Below are 26693 nucleotides of genomic sequence, written 5' to 3'. Positions count from 1 at the left end.
TCCAGTGCTTATAGAGCTTTGCAGACAGGATGTGCTAAACGTATTCATTCATTCATTGAAAAGATGTGTTTTAGCCCTTGGAATTTAGCTCTCTCAAATGTTCAGCTATTCTTGTCTCCTGTGACTGTAGCTTCTCATTAATATTAGAATTGCTAAGAGTTACATATTCATTTTTAAACTGGCGTTGTGTAATATTTAAAAAAGAAGTTAAAACTTTTATTGTCATAAAACTCCCCTAGATATCAGTAGGCAGAATAGCTACACGAGAAAACATTACTCAGAATAAAAGGCCCAATAAAAAGAAAATATCTAAAATATTAAGTAATTAAAAAGAAATGAATAAGAAAAGTAATAGGATAATTAGGGATGAATATCATCAAAGCAACAGATATGGAGCAAAACAATAAATTTGATTTATACATATTTGGGCATTTTAAACAGTTTTAATGATCTAAATTTAATTATCTAAAAACTATTAAAAAACAAAATAAACCACTTGTGCTATTATTTTCTTTAGCCACAATTTAAATATGTCCTAAAAATCTATATAAATGAAAGGAAACGAACATTTATTTGTTTCTCCAATGTCCTTGACTCTGACATATTTTGGAAACGGTTCTTTAGCTTAAAATGCCCATTTAATTTAGAGAGAATGATTTCTGATGATAGTTTCACCTTTAAGCTTTTTCAGTATATGAATGTATGAGATGGGATGATGGTGGTGGTGAATAAAACATACAGTCCAAAAACTACAAGCAATCAACTTGAGATTTCAACATAGATTATTTAAATCTAAAAATTATCCTTCACAATATAAAATGACAAAAATCCCAACCTATAAAATATTGACTTTTTCCCCAGCATCTTAGTTTTTAGTCCAAATACCAGGATATCTGAGAAAAAAATAGGGGAAACAGACAAAAACATAAAGCCTTTCCTAACTTCATGAGCAGACAACAGAACAATCAAAGGGCTTTTTTTCCCTGACCCCGGACTCATTAAAATACTACCATCAAAGGAGGAACTGTCAGATTGTTTCTGGTAATCTCAACATTTCTCAAACAAGCCAGTTTGCTAAATGAAATAATAAAATGTCTCAATTCTTTATTTAGCAACAATGCTAAGGACCCTAGGCTATCCTCCCCTTCATAGATGACTAGAGCATTTCTTTTTATGCCACAAATGAAGTAAATATCTTTTTGAATCACGCTTGTTTTAGAAAGATACTCGTAATCAATCTATTGGTTTCAAAAAAAGTTACCCCAAAACTTCAAATAAGTTCTTATAATATTTCAGACTCTGTAACAGGTGCTGGGGCTAAAAAAATATAATAGCCCATGACGTAAGGGCACTTACATTCTATCAGAGGGACAGCATATACTTAACATAAGTGTGTGCAAAACATATACAAAATGAATACAAAGTGAGTGGAGTGTGCGCATAGATAGATGCTTTCGCATCATTACAAAAAGGTGCCCTAAGTATTTGAATCAGAGTTATGAAATCCCATCTTTTAAAAGGAAGGTAGTCACAGAGAATCCATTAAAGAGGTCAAGGACAGAACAAAAGGTTTTATTTATTTATATATAGTTTTTTCCATTATCTCCTAGCAAAGAATAGGTATATTGACTACAGAATGTCTATATATTGTGAAATAAATGTAATATAAAGGCAAAAAGAATTGTATATATATATATACATATATATATGGGGGGGGGAGAGAAGTTAGTTGGATTAGGAGTTGGGAGAATCAGGTTCAAGTTCTAGCTCTTTTAGTTAAAACTTGACCTTCTTATACCCAAGTTTCCCTATCTTTTAGAAGAATTAGCCTGGAAAGTGGCTGGTGAGCCAACCTAGGAATCAGGAATTGATCAGTCAAGATTTATTAGTTCCCATTATGTGACAGAAGTTTATATTTTAACTTGGGGGGATACACACATATATGTGTGTAACATGAGTGAATTAGCCTATTAGGGATAGTAAATGTTTAGGTATTCCATATTTGCTTCTTTTCTTTCTAGTGGAAACTTCAGGAAACTTTGCAGCCATGAGGAGAGCCTGGCATGATGTGATGAAATGTTCCTTAATTGACTATTGTTCAGATGACTTAAGGGAGTTCTTAATAGAAGAGCTAGATGTCAGTTGGGACATCTTGGCTGGGGCTCTCTAGATAGCAAGATGTGATTTTAGTGGATGATAGAGGCCAGAGTCAGTCCTCTCTCCTAGTGTGATTGTGATCCTTCCCAACTGGCAGTTAGTCCAGGGGAACTTTATGGGACAAGATTCCATGGGGACTTTTGACTCTTTGTTCATTCCTGATTTTAGGTAAACAAGTATCCAGAGATGGAAGTGTAAAGGTAAAAAAAGTAAAAAGTGGTAGCAGGAGCCACAGGCATATTGGTGACCACAACATCCAGTGGCGTGGCAGTGACTGACATCAGAATGAAGCTTCTACTTCAGAAAGCTTTCCTTTGGCATGAGAGAGGTCCCAGAAAGATCACGATTGACTATTTGACTAGAAAATACTTGGTGAACAAAACCAAATGCATCCAAGACTAGAAGGGAAACAACAAGCTAGGAATTTGTTTTTATACCAAGTGTTTCTAACAAAGGCTTCATGTCTCAAATATATAGAGAACTGAGTCAAATTTATAAGAATATCAGACATTCCCCAATTGATAAATGCCCAAAAGATATGGACAGGCTGTTCTCAGATGAAGAAATGAAAACCATCTTTTGCCCTGCGAAAAAATGCATGTGCATATTATTTGACCCAGCAACATCACTATTAGGTCTGTATCCCAGAGACTTTAAAGATAGGAGGAAAGGATCTATTTGTACAAAGATATTTATAGCAGCTCTTTCTGTGGTGGCAAAGAAGCAGCAACTGAAGGGATGTCCATCATTTGGGGAACAGCTGAGGAAGTTGTGGTAGGTGATTGTAATGGACTACTGTTGTGCTGTAAGAAATGAGAAACAAGATATCGTGAAAAAGCCTTCAAAGACTTGTATGATGTGATGGAAAAGAGAACATCATATAAAGTAACAGCAATAATGTACAATGATCAACTGCGAGTGACTCAACTATTATCAGCATTGCAAGGATCCAAGGCAACTTCAGGAGATTCATGATGAAAAATGCCACCCACCACCACAGAAAGAACTGATGGAGCTGTAGCAGTGGAAATTACAGGGTGCAAGGGAATGATTGACAAGGCATGAGATCGGAATCTTCCTGAGCCTGGTTGGGTCAGAATTCCTAGAGACAGTTGATCAACTGTCACTCTGGACCTGAGAGAGAAAGGAGACAGGTGTGTGTGTGTGTGTGTGTGTGTGTGTGTGTGTGTGTGTGTGTGTGCGTGTGTGTATCATCTTGATGCCCATCTATCAAGTTACTGGCCTTTCTAATATCTCCCCTGCTGGACAGTGATTGAAGAGTGGAATGAATATCTACTTGGAAGGGACCACCTGTTGTGGAAGAGGCATGAAGAGAGAAAGGTTTGGAAGGACAAGCCAAGATGCAAGAGACTAAGTTGGGGACCTGTCTTGTCAATCAAGACGAAGATTCTAAAATGGAATGTTCCCAGGAGGAGTGGCAGTTGAGCTGACGAGGGGGAGGGGATTGGGAGTGTCACACTCTCTCTCTGGCAGTTGAGGCTGGCTGAAGACCCGGATTGTGCTGGCTTGTTTTGGGGGGCTTTCTGATCAAGGGGAGACCCCTGTGCTCTCTGAGATTTTGACTGACCAAGAGGTGGGGTTTTTCTGGCCATAGAGAGAGGAGAAGAAGGAGAAACTTAGCTTTTGAGCTAGTTGTCCCTCTCTGAGAGTTAAGCTGGCCAGGAGAAACTGAGAGACCTTGATGGTGTTGTAAAAGAAGAAAGAAGATCTTAGCTGTTGTCCTCCATTTTTCTAACTGTTCCTCTTCTCACCTTTGTTACTGGACTATTTCCATAACCCTCTCAAATTCCCCTTATAGATTAGGGAAACCCTTATCCCACTTTCCTCAGTTTCCCATCCTGTTATCCCAATAAACCTCTACTTGAAAAAGGAAAAGAAGATCTTTATAGTTCATTTAGGGGGGAGGGAAGAAGCCAAAGGCTTCAAGAAGAATTGGGAGGTGAAGGGGGCACAGGGAGCAGAGGGTTGGAGAAGGGAGAGAGTGAAAGGGAGGAAGAGGTTAGAATGATATACTGATCCCTCCACCATCAGTAGGGATCAGTAGGCAAACACCAGAGCATTCCCCAGAGCAGTTCCCCTGTGTGGCAGCATCAGGTTCCTCTGTAGCAGCTGCTCTCTAGTCTCAAGCCAGAGCATTCAGTCATTGCAACAAGTAATAGTGTCTCATAGATTTACACTTCTATTTCAAGAAGAAATAGTGTTCCTCAGTTTACCTCTCTATTTCAATCAGTCACTCAGTTTACATCTATTTATTTCACTGTGGACAATGGACTTGGATTCCTGTTTCTGGCTCACCCAGGACTCTCTGTGAGACACTGACCCCTGTTGGACTTGCTTTTCCATAACTTGGGTTTTAGTCTAGCTAGCAAGTCAGATACTGTTTATTTAGTGGCTTAGGGAAGCCAGATTTCCCCCTTTACCATTTCCCTTTCCTTCATCCCTTCTATGTGAAATAAATTCAAAATGGATATCTTTTCCCCTCTATTATTTTCCTCCCCCCATCCAAAATTATAGATACTTTGAAGGGAGCCTGAATGCAGATTGAAGCACCCTATTTTTCACTTTCTTTCTTCTGTGAGTTTTTTATTGTATAATTAATAGTTATCTTCTTTCACATGGTGAACATGGACATGTATACTGCACGACAGCATATGCACATCTTCTGTCTTGGGGAGAGGATGGGGAGGGGGAGCACATAGAGCACAGAGGGTCAAAAATGATCATTAAAATTTGTATCAAGGTGCAAAAGAATACAAATTAAGTTAAAAAACATTTAACGTCCCCCCCCCCCCCCCCCACTGCATTGTTGGTGCAAAAGTGAGATGTAAACATTCTGAGACTTACTTCTTCCTGATAGTTATCTCTGTGCCCAGCGTGCTAGGTTGGGGTTCATTAGAAAGTCAGTGACCAAGAGAACAGGGAACCCAATCCCTCTAACTAGAAATCAGCCTTCCCCAGAGGTACAGTGTAGTGGTAGGAAGCAGGAGAGCCAGGCTTTTCTCCACAGATTTCTTCTAAACAGATCTAGAACATGCTCTGGATTGAATGCAAACGGGAAAATTCAGAAAAAGTCACAGTGAATGAGTTGTCCAACCTGGTTCAGCATAGTGAGACAGAGAAGGATGTCTGTGGCTTCTGGCGGTCAATAACATGCACCCAGGCAAAAGGAGATTGCAGACTCCTTCCATGGAACCACCAGTCAGGCCTGTCCTGGGTCACTGCACCAGGGTCAGACGCAAACTGGTCGCTAACCAGTTCTGAGTCCCAGATCCAGGATGGAATAAGAAGATTTCTGTGCAGGGGAGTGGCATCCCTGGGTAGGGAGGCCCTGGGCTGTATAGAGAGAAGAGAGGACGTTCACATGCCAGCAACGGCAGTGGTGGGGCTCAGACGCCAATCTCCGATCAGCATCTCATGGCTAGCATCTACCGCTTTCAATCAACAGAGCACTGACTCCTCTGCACACCTACAGTCCAAAGGTCAAGAGAATTACTGGGCAGGGCGCTAGCTGCCACAGGTTCCTAGCTCCTAACTTGACAGACCAGATTCCTTACCAGGTCACATGTTTGATTAACCTCCTCCTCTTTGATCTTGTGGTTGTCAATTGGGCCAGTGTCAAATCCTCTACCATGTCACATGTTCCTTAACTACCTCCCATTCCCCATTCCTTGATTCTGCAATAAAATATTGGGGATATGTGTAGCTTGCTCTCCCTTACCATCATCAGAGGAGCATGCACACTGGAGCCCAGGTTGTTGAAGCCTTGAGCGCTGAGTCTTTCTTCCTTTATTGGTTCTCCTCTCTTTTTCCCTCACCACCCATTCTGAGTGTTCACCCATGAATATATTAATTTGTAGCTACTGAACTGCTACAAAACCCCAAGATAGCAGCAACAGGATCAACCCAGAACTTCCCGAACAGCAACGGAGCCCAATCCTAAAATCAGTTGACATGAGGAAAGTAGGTCGGCAGAACAGACAACAACAACAACAACACCCAATAGCCCCACCACTGTTTCAGAGGCAGGGATACTGATGACACACAAGCAGAAGAGAATGACTCCAAAACATCTCAAAGTAATACCTCAGAAAAAAGCTGTTCGGGCATACTCAGTTAGAATTCCTGGAAGAGATGAAGCAAGAGTTTACATTCACTTTTGATTTAGAATTAAGGATTCCAATGAATAAGAATGTCAATATTTGAGGAAAAAATTGGAAATGTGATGAGATCAATGAAAGAAAGATTGGAAATAGAATTAACAACTTGGCAAAAAAGGCATAAAATTGTGCCCAAGCAACAAATTATAATGGACCAAAGAGAAGCTGATGAATTCACGAGACACCAAGAAATGTTCAAATAAAATCAGAAGGCTATAAAACAATTGACTTGGACAATGGATTGAGGAGAAAAAAAACTCAGAATCCCTGGACTATTTGAAAGCCTGACAAAAGAACCAAATATTTCAAGTAATCTCAAAAGAACAATAGTCAAATCTCTTAGAGACAGAGGGTCAAGTGAAATTTCACCTCTTAAAAGAAGCCCCAAGGTGAAAACTCCCAGGAACATCATAGCCCAATTCCAGAGTTTTTAGGGCAAAGAAAAAATACTACGTGCGGCCAGAAAGAAAGAATTCAGTTATTGAAGAGACACAAGTAGGGTCACATAGGATTTAGTAGTCACCAATATAAAGGAGAAGAGAACTTGGAGTATGATGTTACAGAAGGAAAAAGACATAGACACAGTCAATAATTTACCTGGCAAAACTGGGTATAATACTACAGGGGAAAAAGTGGTCTTTTATGAAATGGAAGATTTTTAACTGTTACTTGAAATCAAAATCAGCACTATAGAGAAACTTTGAAGTTCAAAAGAGGAGTTAAGAGAAACATAAAATGACAAATATGAGTAAACAATGAGTAAAGGATATTCAAGTATGGTGAGAGGACCCAGTGTTACCTCTGAATGTTATCATAATCAGGAGTTATAGAGGAAGTTCAATTAAACAAGGCCTGGAAGTAGTTCTGTTAAGTATTGATACTTTCAAGAGAAGAATAAAAAGAGAAGGGAAAATGACTACATTGGAAGGTGAGAATGAGCAGAGAAAGGAAGGCCAGGGAAAATTATCCCACACAAATAGGGTGCACAAGTAGACATCTAAACGAACAAGGAGAATTGGGGAAGGGGCAGTGGCTGACATAATCGTTACTGTCTCCTGAACTGGGCAGAGAAACACAGTTTCACTAACCAGGAAAATAGAGAAGGGAGAGGGAATTAGGGAGAAGATAGGTTAAGGGAGGGATTAGTCCTAAGCAGTACAAACTCTAAGGATGTATAAAAATCTTCTTCTTTATTCAGATGACAAAGAATATTAACCTGTTGGTGGAACAAGTTATTTAATATGGAACACTACTGGGAAACACAGAACTAATTAGAAAAGACATACAGGTAAACTACATTCTGCTAAGAGATATCATACACAATGAATTAATATTAAGACTGAATGAACATATGTGCACCAAATAACATAGCAACTAAATTCTTAAAGGAAAAAATAAATGATTTACAATAGGAAATGGACAATAACACTATAATAGTAAGAGACCTCAATTTATCCCTCTCGGATCTAGACAAATTCTAACCAACAAAATAAACAAGAAAGAAGTAAAGGAGATGAATAGAATTTTAGAAAAATTAGATATGACTAACCTCTGGTGAATATTGAATAGAAATAGAGAAGAATAAATCTCTTTTATGACACATTCACAAAAGTAGATATATATTAGGACCTGAAATTCTCATAAAGTGCAGAAAGGCAGAAATATTAAATATTTTTTTCTGACCATAATTGATACTTAAGGAGGGAATAGGGTAAAAAAAGAGGGTGAGTATAATAAAACATGATTTAAAAAATACACATTTAATAACTTTAACTATAACTATGACTGGGAACTCACCCATAATATAGAAGAGTATATCAGAATGGACTAGAAATCAGAACCTAATAATATGTCAATACAGGAAACATACTTAAAACAGAAAGATAAATGTAGTTAAAAGGAAGGACTGGAAGAGAATCTATTATACTTTAGTGGAATTAAAATACTTGAGTAGCAATCATGGTTTTAGACAAAGCAAAAATAGAACACCATTATGCTGAACTCTTATCAGTATAATGACCCACCATAATTCTGGAGGACTAGTGATGAAACATGCTACCCATCTGTTGATAAAGAGATAAAAGACTCAGAAGGCAGAATGAGACCATTTTTTTTTTGGACATGGTCATGTGGAAATTTGTTTTGATGGACTAAACATATTTGCAGAGTGTTCTCAAGGGGGATGGGGAGAGAAAAGTTGGGGTGATAGAGTAAGAAGCAGATTAAAAGCAGATTAATTAAAAAATTAAGGTGACTAAGACGATAAAAAAACACTTACAGAAGAAAACAGAGAGGAAGGAGGTGGTTAACAGTGCTGTTTCAAATTCTTCCTCTGAAACAAACTCGTTGTTTAAACATGGGCAAATCATTTGATCTTGAAGTGGCCCAGGTTTCTCCCAAAGACATAAATTTCAATGAGTTGTACATTCAATGTACATCAGTGGAGAATATTTCTAAGGTGAGTTTTCTACTCTGATGAAATCAGAAGCTAGGGAAGAATTAGGCTCATTCCAAGATTCACTTAAAAGTATAAAAGAGTCTATTTTACAAATGTGAAATCCCTTAGAAATTTGTTTTCAAAATACCCAAACATAAGCATCATGACTACAATCACTGAACAATTATGTTGTCAACTTACAACATTCTATAAACAGTGTGACTGCCTCAGAGTTCCAGGTCAGAGAGTTACTATTAATTACTATTTTAGATTAAAATTTATTTATTTAGAATATTTTCCCATGGTTACATGTTACATGATTTTTTCCCACCCCTTTTCCCTCTCCCCTCCCAGAGCTTACAAACAATTGCACTGAGTTATACATATGGCATTGTTCAAGATTGATTTCCATGTTATTCATATTTTAACAGTGTTCTTCTAAAGGCAAAACCCCAGCCATACATCCAGTGAACCACTAATCAATCTTATGTTTTTCTTTTGCATTTCTGCTCCCACAGTTCTTTCTCTGGATGTGGATAGAATTCTTTCCCATAAGTTCCTCGGGATTGTCCTGGGTCTTTGTATTGCCTACAGTAAAGAAGCCCATTGCCTTGACTGTGCCACAGTGTGTCAGTCTCTGTGCACAATGTTCTCCTGGTTCTGCTCCTTTCACTCTGCATCACTTCCTGGAGGTTCTTCCAGTTCACATGGAATCCCTCCAGTTCATCATTTCTTATAGCCCAAAAGTATCCCATCACCAACATATACCGCAATGTGTTCAGCCATTCCCCAATTGAAGGGCAGCCCCTCATTTTCCGATGTTTGGCCACTCTAAAAAGCATGGCAATAAATACTTTTGTACAAGTCTTTTCCTTATTATCTTGTTGGTGTACAGACCTAGTAGTGGTGTTACTGGATCAGAGGGTATGCCTTCTTTTAAGGCTTCCAGGCAAAAATGGAGATGCCCATCATCTGAGGAATAGCTAAACAAGTCATAATGGAATATTAGTGCTGTAAGAAATGATGAAAACAGACATCATGGAAAGACTTAACTGGTCAAATCTGTAAAAATATAAAGAAAAGCCACAGCAAAACTGTTGAAACTGAATGTTGCCAAACTGCTACCACAACTTTGCCCCGAAGAAGGTGTAGAAAAAGAACCTTCCTTTGACCTTTGCTATGAAGCAGGGAATGATGGGTTTGGAACACTACACGTAATGTCAGAGATTTTCATGTACTGAATTTCCCCTCCACTTTTCTTGTTAACTGGCATCTCAGTTATTATACACCTTTGGGAAAATGCAGTTTACAACTGAATTCATAAATATTCACTTCTAATTCTTTCTACCTTGTTAATCCATGTAAAGTCTGATAATCAGTTAATCTTTCTTAAATGTTTAGGATGTGCCAAGCACTGTAGAAACAAAGACAAGAATGAGTTGTGCCTTTCCTTCGAGGACCTTCCATTGCAATGATAGAGATAAGAAGTAGTTAATATAGACCTATGTAACATACACCCACAACTTGATTATGGCTCGATCATGAGGGTTTTTTGGGCCATTATTGCCCTCTCAGGAGTTGATTGGGAGCCAGCACAACCATAAATCAACTAATATGCATTTAGTAAAAGCCCACTATGCCCAAGCACTGTGGTAAGTCCACAGGATACGAAGACAAAAATGAAGCTATACCTGCTCTAAAAAAGTTTTCATGCTGTTGAGGGAGGCAACACATGCATATATTAACACATATCAAATAAATATGAAATTAATATAATATTGTTGAGGGAGGGAGGGAGGTGGGGTAAGCCATGGCTAGGACTATTTAGCACAGAACCAGCATTATAGCTAGAATTCCGAGGAGGAAAGTCCCTAGGCCAGTGTTGGGCAAATCTTTGAGACAGAATGCTGTGCCTGCAACTCCCAGTGACTGAGTACCACGCCCCCCACCAGAGACCAAGTGCCATGTCCCACCCCACCACCTCACTCCCTGGGGGCCCCCTTTTACTCCAGACAGGAGAGGGAGGAAACATTTGCATTAGGCTGCTGGGCAGGTGGGCGACCAAGGAGAGGTGAGTGTTCATTGGGAGAGGAAAGTCAACTCAGCGCTCTGCTTCCCTCCAGCTCCCCTCCTCTACAGCCATGTGCCATGCTGTGAGTTATGCTCTCTTTAAACCTAGCTCTTCTCCAACCCCACCACAGGAATCACCTTCACCACAGACTCCACAATCTGTACAGCACCCTAATGCAGGGGAAGAAGCATTCCCATTGGGCTGCTGGGCAAAGGGGCAGGTGAAATGAGGAATGTCCTCAGATGCATGGAGAGGGGGAGGAGAACAACTCTACCCAGAGTCCCTCTGACTTTCTAATAATGAACTCTGGTGGGCAACAGCAGGCATGCCCACATAGAGGGCTCTGCATGCACTTTTTGGCATGTGTGCTATAGGTACACCATTACTGCCTTAGCCTATGATATAGATAGAAATTAATGCTACATTAAAACATAAAAAAGAGTAAAAGAAAGGGTTTTTGCACTAATTATGAGGCTCCTTCCATCACAATGTATATTTAAAAAGCAGCTGTGAGTGGGGTTAGGCAAGGGAGATGGCATTAGCTTCCATGAACCTTGTAGGTTCACCTCTCTCAGAGGATTGTACTAGCCACAAATAGAATATTGTTTCTAATGGGAGAAAGGTGATAGAAGGCTCTTTGGGTTGTACACAGCATGTATACTTTCCCTATGTATTTGTAGAAGTTTCTGTCCTTATTATCTCTTTAGGATACAAACCCAGCAATGGTATGGCTAGATCATACTATTCATAATTCTCATTTTCCTCTTCTCATATGGTCCTGTCCTTTGGGGAGATAGATTACCAGACTGTAATACATTTTATACCATTCAATTACACTCCACTATTCATTGCCACTCTGGGTTGTTTTAATCCAACTTTGTGACCTCCACAAATTATTGTTCTTGATTTACTAATGTATGAACAACGCCTAATTTAACTTTTTAAAATTGAGAATGTAGTCTTTTTTTGTTTCTTATTAGGAGGATGCAATAATGCCCAACATTTGTAGCACTATTCTGTTTTCCGTTTCAGATTTCCAGAGCTCATCCTGCTACATATGCCCACTTGTGGTTCTGGGGTATCTGTGAAGGGCTGAAGATGACTCTTCTCTAGTTCTATGTGCTCAAGCCTCTATTACAATATGTTCCCCAACTATTTTCCATCAGGACTAAGGATCCCAGTTCCATTTAACATCAATTATTATAAAGGGTTATTTATTGCAAAGATATAGCAGGCACTGCTTCACCCCCACCCCCCAATACTTGAGGGATGATATTTTTGTGTGAAGGATTACAATCAGCCTCTTCACTTGTGATAAAGGATAATAAATAAAACATACTTTGCAGCTACTCTTACACTTAAATACACAAATTTAAGTTCTTAAAATATCATACATAATTTGTCAGTAACTTCTAAATTTTCATATGGAGCTTTTACTTTTAAAGACCTGTAGATTTAGATTTGGAAGAATCATAGATTGATATTATATGAAGAGTAAAGGAAAGAACAATTACATTTAACCATTTCATTTTAAAGATGAAGAAGGAGAAGTTGTGACAGGACTTGGAACCCTCTATCTTCATGTAATACAATTTTTTTTCCACATAGGGTGCTGGGAGCTGTCAGGCCACGATGTCTTGACAAGGTCACAGAGTGACTCTTTGGCAGGATGGACTTGCTCACTCAGCCCCCTTTCTGTGACTACTCTCATCAACATCTTCACTAATGATATTGACATGATTGTTGTCCTCTCCCTAGTCTCAGAAAAAGTAATATAAGAGCAAAATGCTTGTACACTATTTCCCCCAAACATCACCAAAAGATTAGATTCACAAAAACAAACCCAAAAGACTATTATGGGTTAACTTTTGCTGAGGTACATAATTCCCAGCAAAAGCTATACCCACAAGCCAAGCCCAGAATATCCCCTATTCCCCCTCATTCTCTTAAAGCCAGTACATAAATAATTCATAAGGAAAGACTTGCACAGGTATACCAAGCCCCACCATGCCTCTACTTACCAAAACTCCCCTTGAGAAACTCCCTAGTAAACCTGAAAAATGATCAGTCTAATATTAAATCTGAATTGTGTTCTCAGTACCTCTCTGATCTCTCCACCTCTCTGCTATGATTGTTGAATTGTTTCTAGAATTTCTGATTGATTACCTGTTTTTATTAAAGGCAATAAGTGATTCCTTGATTGTCTGTCAACTCAAAGCTCCTCACAAGTTAAGGAGAAAATTAAGCCACCTGTGATGAAATCCTTTATCTTGTGTAGAACCTTTGTGTTTCTTGTCAAATCAATAGTTACCATACAAATGTATAGGATGACTTCAAAATGTTCATCAAACAATTTGTTAAAAGTTAATGTATCACTTTTTAAATTATCTTTACTCAAACATGTGTGTTGAATAATGTATCTGTGTGCCAAAAAAATAGGTTTAAAAATAAAGACCAAACCTGGGCATGGTGAAGCAGTCATTTCACGCAGAGCATGCCCCTGGCAGAAACATATTCACAGAGCTGTCTTTGGTCTCTCATTTCACCTATCTGCTCCATCTACTGAGGACCCCTGGAATCACAAGTGGGGCTGAACTCCAGCCCGTGGCAATAGGGAAAAAGCAATAAAGCTGTCTCTGGGACTTCATTATCTCTTGCCTTTTTTAATGCAACTTCCTAGTCAACTCAGGAAAAAAATCATACCTGTGTGAAGTTTGGACTCTTCCAATTTGGTAGATTTTTGACTGCGCCGCTGGGCAGATACAAATGGGGTCAAGAGGAGCCACTTCCATATAAACTAAGATACACTGAAAACTTATTGCATATCTTTGCAATGTCAGAGGAAAGTAATCCTTTTAACTGTTCTTGTCCTAACACTGAAACTGAACAATGTTTAGACATTTTTGTTATTCAGTTAATTTTCAATTGTGTGCAAGTCTTTATAACCTTATTTGGGGTTTTCTTGACAAAGATAGTGGAGTCATTTGTCATTTCCTTTTCTAACTCATTTTATACTTGAAGAAATTGAGGCCAGCAGGGTTAAGTGACTTGCCCAGGGTCACACAGGTAGTAAATATCTGAGGCTGGGGTTTTTTTTTAAACTTATTACACATAAAAACAATTTTTTAAATATTCATGAAAATTTTTTTTGAGTGCCACATTCTCTCCCTCTTTCTACTTTATCTCCTTGACTTCTTTTCACTCTTTTTCTCTCCTTGTGATGGAAGACAATCTGACATAGATTATACATGTGTAATCCTGTTAAACATTTTTTTTTCATATTAGTCATCTTGGGAAAGGAATCTCAAATGAAAGAAAAAAGAAGAAAGAAGTGAAATATTATCTGATTTGGTCTGCATTCAGACTCTGAGGGCCGATGGCATTTTTTCTCCTGAGTTTCTGGGATTGTCTTGGATCATTACATTGCTTAGACTTACTAGATCATTCACAGTTGTTCATCAGGAAATATTGTCACTGCGTTAATGTTCTTCTGCTTCTGTTCACTTCACTTTGCCTCATTTTGTGTCTTTCTAGATTTTTCCAAAATCATTCTGCTCCTCATTTTTATAGCACAATAGTATTCCATCACAATCATATGCCACAACTTGTCCAACCATTCCCCAATTTATGGACAAGACCTCAATTTCCAATTCTTTGCTATCACAAAAGAGTCACAATAAACATTGTTGTACAAATGGGGCTTCTCCCTTCTTTGGAATCTCTTTGGAATACAGACCGAGTAGTGGTATTGCTGTTATCAAAGGATGTGTACACTTTTAGAATCCTTTGGGCATAGTTCCAAATTTCTGAGGCCTCCTTGATTCCAGGCCCAGCCCTCTTTCCACTCCAGCACCTCTCTGCTCCTTAAAGAAGGCTCCCTAAGATTAAGTGACTCGTATAAGGTCTTATAAGCAGGTAGTCTATTGGTCCACAAACACGTATCAAATGCTTACAGTATTCGAGGCACTTTGCTAAACATCTGAGCTACAAAGAAAGGCAAAAATAGCATTTCCCCCCAAGGACCTCACGTTGTAACAAAGGGGACATCATATACAGACATGTGTATAGAAGATATAGACAGGATAAATTGAAGGTAATCTCAGAGGGAAGACAGTAGTTGAGGTAGAGAAGTAGGAACCAGAAAAGGCCTCTTGCATATTCAAACAAAGGTTATTTTATGGTAGATTAATTCTAGTGGAAAAAAAGTCTGTAGTTGCATGATCATTTAGATGTGTGACAGCAATAGTATAGATATATTCCTCCCGAGTGTCCTCCCTTATGGAGGAGTGTCCAAAATAAAAGGTAAAAGAACCCTGAGAAAAATTCACGGGTTATCGGGAGTTTATACAAAACAAAGGTGGAGAGGAGTTGTGTTCTTCAGAATTTGTATTTTCACGTTTGATTGGATTTCTTAAATCTTGTAAGTTTTATATTTTTTCATTGCATACCCAACTTGTCTATTTGTTGGTTTTCTCTTTTGTTGAGGAAAGTGTTTAGAAACACACATTTCTTCCCCGGTGAACTGCATTGTCTACATCCTGCAGATTTTGGGGTATTGCTCCATTTGCATCATCTTTTTAAAGAATGAACTATTATTTTTATCATTTGTTGGCTCTATCCTCTTGTTCCTCTTTGTCCCCTGTATATACCTCCCATGTTATAATGTAGTCTCACAGAAAAGAAAAATATCGATTCGCCTGTAGGCAAGGTGTTGCCAGGCTCTGTTTATAAAGTCCCCATCACTCTCATTATCTTCTCTATCCGTTTTCCACCTCCGCCTCGGTTTCCTTGTGTTTATTTAGAAAGGAGGTTCTTACTGATCCGTTATCACTGGGTTGCTGTTGTTGTCCTTGCCTGATGCATTTATTCACTCACTCTGCATTTCTTTGGTTTAGGGTATTTGAGACACAAATAATTTCTCAGTTTTGGTTTTCTTTCTAAAAATGTCTCTGTCCATCTTTTGTCCAATCTGGTTAGCCTCAGATCTGTAGACTAGGTCACCCTGGTTGGCATCCCGAGCGCCACTGCTCTTCGGAACATATCAGTCCATTCCTCCCTTTTCTAGTAGACATGGAATAATCTTGTATAATTTTAATATCCTTTGCTTGCATAATAGACATACTTTTTAATATTATTTTTTACTTCTCTTCTATGTTGTCCTTCACTTCTATGTTTTTGCATTCCCCATCCATAGTTCTCTTTTTTGTTTTGTTTTCTTTTGGCAAAACTTACCAGTTTTTCGATTCTGCTTATTATTTTTGCTGTGTAGGTCATAAGTTCTCCTCTGATAATTCTCATTTCTCATGCTCAGTAACAGTGAGTTTTGGTTCCATGTTCCCAAGTTCCACAGATCCTTTGACTCATTGAGTTTTGAATGATTTCCCTTTATTTTGGATTATTCATTTGGATTATTCATAGATACCTGAACTCATTTACTAGAACAGGCCATGTTTCCTTCTATCATTATGGTTTTTCTTATTGATTTATACCTTTTTGAGGTTTTTGATTCTTAAAATCTTTGATTACTTTAGTCTTCCCTCTTCCCTTATTTCCCTTCTCACTCTCTTTCTTTCTCACTCCCTCCTTTCTTATTATTGTTCCTTGGGGGAGGGATTTCAAGGTATCTCACTTTCTTTAGACACTGGATTATTCACAGTTCATTATCCCTACGTATCTGTCCCAGCCGATGAACTGGCCCTATCTGGATACTGGACCTTGCCTTCAGGTTTGGTGGAGTGCAGCAAAGCCCCCCACATGCACAATGCGCCATGGTAACTTACCTGTCCTGCTCCCTTTGCTATTCACTTCTTTGCCCTGATACCAAAATTTCAGACATCTGCAGCACTGGTTGCTGCCATAAGCAGGCTTTTGCTTCTTAGGGTCTGAGGCCAAGCTAGCTTTTGAGAGCCAAGCAAACCTCTGTAACTTGAAGCATTGGCAAAAAGCAGGTGCAGAGTATTGGGGTGGGTTTTATTGTAAGCCTATCTCATGGCCTTGGGTCTGCTAGTACATGAATGGTAGCCTGGGAAGTGAGAGAGGAGTGATGAGTGAAGTTAGGGCTCGTGAGCATCAATTCATTTTTTGGGTTGTTTTTAAACCTTCTTTTGGATTCTAGATGCCCTAGACCAGTGATGGTGAACCTATGGCATGGGTACCAAAGATGGCATGCAGAGTGCTCTCTGTGAGCACATAGCTGCACCCCTTTAAGTTTGTTACTAGAAAGGCAGAGGGACTCAAGTGGAGCTGCTCCCTTCCTCCTCTCCATTGAGCCTGATGACATTTTTCCACATCCCCCATCCTTCAGCACAGCAGCCCAAAGGGAGCACACATGGGGGTAAGGTGGGCAGCTCACAGGTACCAGAGTTGGAAGGGAGTGGAGTACTCAGGTCACTCCCCCCCTCTATACTTGCTGAGGGCATTCCTCACTTCACCCACCCCTCTGCCCAGCAGCCCAGTGGCAGTGCTTTCTCCCTCCCCTTTGTGGGGTAAGGGGGCAGGGTTGCCCAACACTAAATGAAAAGGAGGGGCATGGCATCTAGTCTCTGGTGGTGGGTTGGGCACAGCACTTGGCCTGGGGGGTTGGGGCTTGGCATTTCATCTCTAAAAGTTTCACCATCACTGTCCTAGATCATGGAGACAATTGAAGTTACTTTATCTTTGGCATATAATTTCTATTTTGGAAAGGTTTGAGAGGTTGTAGAGATCACATGACCTGAAAATAAAAAGGAGAAGATTGAGGATGAATGGATATTTGTAGCTTATGGAATTGGTATTAAATAGGATACAGTGAAAAGGGGGGGTTGGTCGAGACTTTGGCATGGGAGTATTAAGAGGGATGGAAATAAGGAATTGGGTAGTAGAAGATGAGAAATAAGATTTGGATGATGCTTTAGTAGTGTTCAGAATCATGGAATTTGGAAGATAGGATCAGGTGTGAGAATCACTAGGTGGAAGAACTCTTTCTTTTTCCCATAGGAGGCTGGAGATCAGGTATTAGAGTGCTCAACAGGAGATGGAGATTGAGTTTTTGTTGTAGGAGATGAAAGTCTGACTCCCTAATGATTTTTCTTTTCTCCTTCCCTCAGGGTAAGTGCAGCAGAAGATGGAAAGTTCACAGTCAAATAGAAGGTACAGTCAGATGGAAGGTTGAGACACTTCATGATGCACAAGAGATTAAGGCAGGTGTGACAGAAAGTGGAAGATAGTTGCTGCAGATGGAAGTGAACTACTGTCTTGGGGCACTTTTCCTCTCTGTATTTGTCTGACTGCTCTCTACTAGCCATGCTATCACTTTAGTTCCTGCTTATCTCTTGTCATGCAGACTACTGCAACAGCCCCTAATTAGTCTCCTTGCTTCAAATGTCTCCTCATTTTAGTCTGTCCTCCACACTCCTCCCAAATATTTTCTTTAAGCATAAATCTGATCATTTGGTTCCCCTGATCTCCTGATTATCTCTTGGATAATGTAAATTACTCTGTTTAGCTTTTAAAGCACTTCACAACTTGTAACAGTTCATCTTTCCAGACATCTATTCACAAACCAGGGAGAATCAAAGCAGAAAAAGAAAACTATAGACCTTCATTTATGGTCTATGATCTGGCCAGATTGGCTGTCTCTGTTCCTCACACTTGACACTCCGTTACTTTTGCATGCCTTTGCACTGCACATCCTAAATTTTTTCAATGTTCTGCCTCCTCACCTTCATGTCAGTTTTTTAAAATAAAGATTTCTTTGTTAATTTATTAAATCCTCTTCCTATATTGCTCATATATAATTTATTAACCTTTATTGTTATATCATTTGCATCGATGGAATTGCTACAGATCTGAGCTATATATTTTGTTGCTCATGTGCTATATAATTATGTCTATAAGTTATCCCAATAGTCTTAGTGCAGTTTTAAGATTCAATGACTTCAGAAGCATAAATAGTACAAACTAACAGAAAAATGGGCAGTTATTTCACAATGTTGATAGTTTCATGTTGAAATTTAACATACCCATTTGTGCTGTACATCTCTCTATTTGATTTTGAACTTTGTAAAACTTCTCAACTGCTACTCAATATGGAAAAGGATTGCATTTGTAAGATCATCCAAAGAATGAGATTTTGATGTGTATGTGACAGTTTTGATGTGAACAGATAAGAAAAGTCTAATAGAGCTAGATCAGATTACTGCAGTGGCAAAGAAAGAAGACCTGAAAAAATAAAGGAATATGAAATGCAAAATGTATGGTGCCTCATCTTGTTTTATTATTCAAAACACAAAAAACCAAATAAGCATAGAAGAAATTTAAATAATTAAACTTTCAAATTATGTCTTTTGCCAGTTTGTAGTGTAAGGGGTAAAAATTAGGCTTGTTGACTGACTATATTATATTAGTGGTTGCCAGGGATTTAAATTCAATCCCAATAAAATACTCAAGTCAGTTTAAGATTTTTATGGAGGTTTAATTATAATAGTAGGAAGAAATTAAGAAGAAGAGAGAGAGAGAAAAGGAATTGGACTGCTCTAGCAAGCCAGATAGGAGTTGGAGGTCAAGGAAAGGAGGAAGGGAGGAATCAGTCACTTCACCATCAAGCCACAAATGCCAAAACGCTGCCACCACAAGCTCCCAATGTGGAAAAAAACAAACATCTCTGAGAGAGAGAGTGAGAGCAAGCCGGTGAGAGGAAGTGATGTGAAACATATAGGCAGTTCTTTACATCACTTCCTGCATCTCACATGTACCAATAGTAGCTTAAGCTTGGCTTAGGACAGCCCAGGGGGTCTGTCAGTTTTTTTTTTTATTTGTCACTTGCTAGCACATGTCGGTCATAGGCTATCCTCCTTAACACTTAATCCTTAAGTAGGGGTGTAGACATTCCTGGTTGCTAGAATTCTAAGTCGAAGCAAAATGGAAAAAATCTAAAATTCACAGTAGTTTCCAAGTTTAAAGCTTAAGACTACAGTAAGACTTTGGGACTATATATATATATATAGCCATGCATTATAATATTCCCTTTTGCCAATACATATGTTTATAATCCAGAATAAGAAAATCTTATTTTATGTTGATTTAATTTAAATTACATTGATTATATACATTATACACATGTGTTGACTTAAAAAAAATCCTTTACCTTCCATCTTAGAATCATTATTGTGTATTGGTAACAAGGCAGAAGAGTAGTAAGGGCTTTGAAGGTTAAGTGACTTGCCCAAGGTCACATAGCTAGGAAGTAGCTGAGGTCATATTTACTAAACTCAGTCATCTCTAGGCCTGGCTCCCAATCTACTGAGCCACCTGGCTGCCTCCACATAATGTTGACTATGACATTTGTAGGGCACCGGGGAGCTCTTTTGCCATTAAAAAAAATGATTCCCTTTTTTCTTAGACTTAATACAAGTATCATTTCCAAGGCAGAAGAATGTTAAGGTCTAGACAATTGGAGTTAAGTGACTTGCCCAGGGTCATACAGCTAGCAAGTGTCTGAGGCCATATTTGAATCCAGTTCCTCCTGACTCCAGGCCTGGCTCTGTATCCACTCAGTCACTTAACTGACCTGACATTTTGATTTGTAGAAGAACCTTGAAGAGTAGATGCTTGAGGAGAGGCAAAGACTTCTCCAGACCTAAGGGACAACCACCCTTCAGATAAATGTTCTGAGAAGACTTGTTTGTTGCAATTGAAGTGGCTGCAGTGCATTGTGGTCTATCAGATCCTTTGTATATTACTCTTTTCAGAATTTTAATGGCTGTAACTGAGAAAATGTAACTAAAATAGGTGTTTGGGAAGTTTGGGGAATGTGGGATGATTCTAGGATTGCAGGCAATCTGGACTTCAGAGACAGGAGACCTTGATGTGAGGCACTAGAAACCAGAAAAGAGACTTCAGGCTAATCAGGTCATGAGAACAAAGGCGAGAGGACAGCTCCTATGTCATTATAAAGAGTTACTCCAGGGGGCAGAGCTAAGATGGCAGAGAAGGGGCATAGACCCACCTAATCTTGACCAAATCACACTCTAAAAAACTATACTATCACATCTCAAAATGAATTATAGACAATGAAATTATGGGTCAGCTGCGGGAAGGGGGGTGGAGGGGAGGGAGGGAAATAATGGGATTCTTGTAACCAAGGAATAATGTTCTAAATTGACTAAATAAACTAATCCAAATGGGAAAAAATGAATTATAGAGCCAAATAATCCACCAAAGACAGGAAAAATGATTTTTTCAGTCCAAACTGACTTCGGAGGCTCACACAAAAGATCTAGTGCACCAGGGTAGAAGCACAGAGCAGCATGCTAAGACAGATTGCACCACAGCAACAGCTGATGGGGACAGCTGAGTCAGCATCAACGGATTCTGGAGACCCCAGGTTTTTAGTGATTCTTTTCAGGAGGTTCGAGTTCCTTAAGCAAGAAGCAAGTTCTCGTGAACTAGAAAGGAGTGGGTAAAAGCTCAGACCCCTTTAAGACTAGGAAATTAATCCTAATCCTCCACCTTCCTTACCTCTCCTCAAACCTTGTCCAATATTTATTAGAGGTTTTTTTACATCTGTCTCCAGCAGTTACCCTCGTGTAGGCCTATAATAATTACACAGAGCTTCAGTGACCACAAGCTATTAGGCTCCTGCCCAATCTATAGCAAGCAGTCAAAGATTCTGTATGCCAGCTCCCTCCTTCCCCCTTCACATTCCTACATTAACATTCCTGGCTGTTCCTATTTGCAACATTCTCGGCCATTCTTAATTTTAACATTCTTGACGCTAGACTACATTAATGTTCTTGGTGAGCCAGTTAGGAATCACCAGAAGTGTAGACACCCCATTTTATCCTTAAGTGGGGGGAGGTGGTGACCCACATGTGCAAAAGTGGGTGATGAATCAGAAACAACCGACTGCTCCCTGGGCAGTCCTAAGCAAAAGGTTCATGTCAAGTGGAAGGAATGCACAGGAAGTAACGTAGAGAAGTGTCTTTAAAAACGGTGGCAACTTCCTGTGAGGGAAAGTTTTTCAGAGTTTGGAGTTGGAGTTAGAGGCTGGTGAAGGATATGCTTCGTGGACCTGAGACTGAAATTTGGTGAGATGGTTCTTGAATCTCTCCCTTTGAACTACCCCGTGGGTGAGTGAAAAGGCAGATTCTTGTTTCTTGGCTTTCTGGAAGGACTAGTGTCCAGAGCGCCCTTCATCTTGGAGAAGGTCTCATGGCTGGAGCCCTTGTTTAGTTTACCTCTGGGCCTCTGAAGCCCTGCCTGGTTCGAACTAGGCTGGAGCAATTGTCTCTGTCTCTGTCTCTCTCATTACCCTCCCTTTCACTCTTTTTCCTTTTGTAAATAAATTGCCATAAAAAAGTCATTCTGACTTGAGTCATATATTCATATTTTTATTCATTTGGTCCAACCTTTGTATTTTAACCCTTAAGATGCAGCAATAGGTTTGGTGCTGAGACACAATGACCCATTCCCTTCTGGAATGTGCCGATCAAGATTGTAATGCACTTATAGAAAAGTTATCCATAAAAGCAATTCTCAGTTTGAGAATTAGCACCGGGGCCTTTTCTTCTTGCTTTGAAGTGAGCTCTTTTTTTCCTTTCTCTTCTGGGGTTCTGTGTCAGGACAAAGGCCCAAGCATAGAACTTTTCTTTTAATGGAGATTCATTCATTCAATTAATCACAAAAATCTACTAAGTATTTAGTATGTACTGGGGCAAACACAGAGTTTTGGTAAGACATAGACATTGCCCTAATGCAGCATATAACATAGCATGAATAGATTTCAAAGGATTTGTGAATTTGAATGGGAAAACATCTATTTTTAATAACAATGAATTTAGCATTTCCTTTAACTATGAACTTAACATCTGGATTAACCAAATATTACTCCACAAACAAAATTAAACATTCTGAGGAGTCTATATGATTTACAAGACTAACAAAGGGGCCCCTAATACAAAAAAGTTTAAGAACACCTGCAATAATGCACAAATACAAATAAATATTGGGGGGAAGCTAGGTGATGTATGGAATACAGGGCTGTTCTTGGAGTCACAAGACCTGAATCTGACTTCTGAAGGATGTCAATGTTAGTGATAATGGTAAAAAACACACTATTTAGAAGCAAGAGAAACCTACGTTTAAATCTCATATTTAAGCAAATAAAAATTTCTCAGAGCCATCATTTCTTCACTTGTAAAATGAAGATGATGGTAACAATTATTATTACTATTACAATAGTATAGTCCTTACTACGTGCCAAACACTGTGCTAAGTGCTTTATAACTTTGCCTCATTTGATCTTCACAACAGCCTTGAGAGGTAGGTGCTATTATTATTACCATTTTACAGATGAAGAAACTGAGGTAAACAGGTTAAGCGATTTGCCCAGGGTCATACAGTTTGGAAGAATCTGAAGCTGGATTTGAAAGTGTTTTGTAAACCTCAAAGTGCTTTATATTTATAAACCTCAATTATTAGACTAGTGTAACTATGGTGACACTAATCTGTGACATCAAAATATTAGGTTGCCTTTCAGTTTAATAACTGAATTTGTGTGGCCATGGACAAGGCATTGTCTCTCTGACTTTCCGTTTTTTCATTTGTAAAAAGATGGAATTGGATGCAAAGATCTTAGTTTTCCTCTAGCCTTCATCTCGTGATTCTTCGAATATGAACACGTGGAAGACTTTTGTTCCCTTCAAAATAAGACATTGGTCATGAAAAGACTGGCGTGGAAGAGGACGCCATTTCACTTGCAGAACTGGGTTACTTAATTTTCTGACCTGCACACTCTTGTAATTGATGATAAAAACGAAAGCTCCTAATTTTCTCCTCATTTCCATCTCATTTTCATATTTTATGGCGCTAACATTGTTTTAGAACATTCATCAATGATTGTGGATCTTGGTAACTATGGAAACTGAACTGCCATAAATGAAGTGGCTCTCAGCTCAAGATGCACCACATCCGAAGGTATAATTCTTGCAACAAAGGCTTCCTATATTAAAGTGGGCACAGAAAAGCTGGCTGACTTCTATATTAGTCATGGGAAATCTTCATCCTGATGATCAGGGAGAGGAAATGTGAGTTTCATGCATTCCATCATCAGTTCTTTTTGTAAAAGCTAGTAAACTTAATGGGGCAATTCAGGCGATACAGACCATTGTATAACAGGGACAGATGTTGGATTTATTAAACTAGGGAAGGTGAAAAGGGGATATGGATAATTCTAAGCTAATGTCAACTACCTAAACCCTCAGATCTAATGTCCTGTCACCAGGAGTCTTCACAGATTTGAACTACACTGATCCTTATGTATCTAAGATCCCAGACCCTAATATAAATAAACCTATGCTAACCCCACCCCACTTTTGATGGTAATAGAGGTAGTGGGTTTGGGCAGTTAGGCAGGACAGGGCACAGGGAGAAGTCCTGGATCCAGAAAGACCCCAGACCCAGTCTTACAGACAGATGACTCAAATGGCTCAGGATCACACCAGGAAGCTCAATGGATGACAATAAGCCAACAGGTAAGCAGGTAGGATGGGAAAGACACCAAGGGAAAGCAGCCAGTCCCTCCAGGTCAAACCAGAGAAAGACCCAGCTCCAACCTCAGTTAACTATCTCACACTTTCCCCCCACATTCTAGAATCTTTTCTCTGCATCTGCATCTCCCTGAAGACCCACATTATTTGCTTTCTTACTTATAACAGTAGGGACTAATTTGAATTGCATCTTAAAGAAAGCTGAGAAATGGAAGTAAAGGGGGAGTTCTACACAGTCTAATGACAATGAGCAATATTGGTTCTAGAGGGCAAATACTAAATACATTTCTCCTTGGGAGAGAAGTATTGGACTCTGTGTGCCAAAGTCTGCATGCAATATCAGATGTGCTATGTCAGTTAGTTTTGATGAACAATTTCTCTTGGTGACAATGGGTAATGTGGGAGGGATTGTAAAGAACCAGAAAGAGAAATTGGACATACAGATAAGTAAGTAGAATGATCTGGTACATCCATTTCTTCCAGGACTTGCCACATTTTGTCATGATTGACATAGTCAAAGGCTGATTTTCTGAAATTCCTTTGCTTTCTCCATAATCTAGTCAATGTTCGCAATTTGGTCTCTAGTTCCACTGCCTCTGAAAACCAGCCTGCACTTCTAGTAATTCTTGGTTCACATATTGCTGTAGCTTAGTTTGCATAGTCTTAAGCAGAACCTTGCTTGTGTGTGAGACAAATACATATGTTCATTATTTCAACATTCTTTTATATTGTCCTTTAGCATTGAAACATAAACTGATTTTTTCTAATTCATAAATGGCCATTGTTGAGTTTTCCAAATTTGCTGGCATATTGAGTGCAACATTTTAATAGCATCAACTTTTAGAGTTTTAAGTAGTTTAGCTGGAATTCTGTCAACTATACTAGTATTACTGTTAGAAATGCTTTTTAAGGCCTATTTGACTTTTTCTTCAGAATGTATGACTGTAAGGTCACTAACAAACCATTTTTGTGGTTATTGGTAATGGTAAGATCTTTCTTGTATCATTCTGTATATTTTTGTTTCTTTTTAATCTTTATTACTTTTGATGTCCTACCACTTTTTGTCTTCATCATGCCCTTTTTTGCTCTTTCATAGCTCTAATTTTTTCTAAAGATATTTCATCTTTCCCATTCTTTTGTTTTCTTCTATTACTTTGAATTACTCATTTAAGAAAAATCTTCTTTCTCTTTGCTGTTCTCTGGAATCCTGCATCCAGTATATCTTTCCCTTTCACCTTTTCTTTTCTTATTTTCTCACCTATTTATAAAGTCTCATAAAACAGTAATTATACTTTCTTATTTGTTTTCTATGGGATTTTTTGTTGTTGTTGCTGATGCCTCCTATATGATATTGGGATCTCTGTCCATCAGTCTCCTGGCACTCTACCAACCAGATCTAATTCCTTAAATTTGTTCATCACCTCTACTTCAAAATGTTGGGGTAGAAGTTAGTTGGTTTTGATCCCTGAAATTCATTTGGCTACCAGCTGGTGTGAGCTGAGGCTCAATGGTAACCACTGGGCTTACTCAGGGAGTACTGAGTGAAAACTAATATGGAGACAGCTTATACAAAACTCATTTAATATTTACTGAAAGGTTTAAGGAAAGATAAATAAAGGATTTGAGGATTAATTTCCTAATCTAAAAGACAACTAAACTTTTCCCAGTTCCAGCTGGCTCACAATAATCTTGTTCTTGTTTGAGATTTCCTCAACATTTATATTCCTCAAATTTACAACTCCTTATTTTATAATGAATTCCCCAGGGTCTATTCTAACTAATCTATACCAAATAATAGTCTTCTAATTTATCCCACCATGGATGCATAAACAGGAGTGAATGTTTTTGCTTCTATAGGAGAGTGTCCATACAACATTTCATAAGGTAAAATGTGTAAGTCATATCTTGGTCTTGTTCTTAAATAGAATAGAACTAATGGTAGTTCATCAAGCCATTTTAAATGAGTTGCTGTCCACAGTTTTCCTATCATCAATTTATTTTCCCTGTTCATTCTTTCCATCTGGCCAGAACTTTGTGAATGGTAGGGTACATGAAATTTAGGTGTTATTCCTAGACTTTCATAGATTTGTTTTACTACTGAGCTTGTAAAATGTGTTCCTCTGTCAGAATCTATTCTTCCTGGTATTCCAAACCTTGGTATGGATTCTCTTAACTATACCTTTGCTACAAAGTTGGTTGTGTGTTTATTGGATAGAAAAACTTCTGGCCATTTTGTTAGCTGATCTACAATTACTAAGAAGTATTTGTAATTCCCTACCTTTGGCATGTTAATATAATCTATCTGCAGATGTTCAAATGGTGAA

The 26693-nt window shown here is 38.7% G+C and overlaps 2 protein-coding genes across 5 annotated transcripts in view; both read left to right on the top strand.

Annotated features, from left to right (window-relative positions):
• Positions 1 to 19073, top strand: part of SH3BGR (SH3 domain binding glutamate rich protein) — an 83459-nt gene extending 64386 nt beyond the window's left edge. For 2 of the 4 annotated variants that reach the window (XM_056825961.1, XM_056825965.1), the window contains exon 7: positions 17929 to 19073. The gene's annotated coding sequence lies outside the window, so the exon portion shown is untranslated. Of the gene's footprint in view, positions 1 to 2325; positions 4050 to 11875; positions 13491 to 17928 lie in introns of those variants that run through there. The other 2 variants (XM_056825963.1, XM_056825962.1) reach the window with 2 other exon arrangements.
• Positions 19074 to 23360: 4287 nt separating this feature from the next.
• B3GALT5 (beta-1,3-galactosyltransferase 5) overlaps positions 23361 to 26693 on the top strand; it is a 55856-nt gene continuing 52523 nt past the window's right edge. The window contains exon 1 of the mRNA XM_056825958.1: positions 23361 to 23907. Coding sequence (XP_056681936.1) covers positions 23889 to 23907 — 19 coding nt within the window. The 5' untranslated portion in view covers positions 23361 to 23888. The remainder of the gene's footprint in view (positions 23908 to 26693) is intronic.

This window comes from Monodelphis domestica, chromosome 4 (genome assembly GCF_027887165.1).
Source record: "Monodelphis domestica isolate mMonDom1 chromosome 4, mMonDom1.pri, whole genome shotgun sequence".
NCBI classification, from domain to species: Eukaryota; Metazoa; Chordata; class Mammalia; order Didelphimorphia; family Didelphidae; genus Monodelphis; species Monodelphis domestica.
This window is presented reverse-complemented; position numbering and strand designations above follow the sequence as displayed.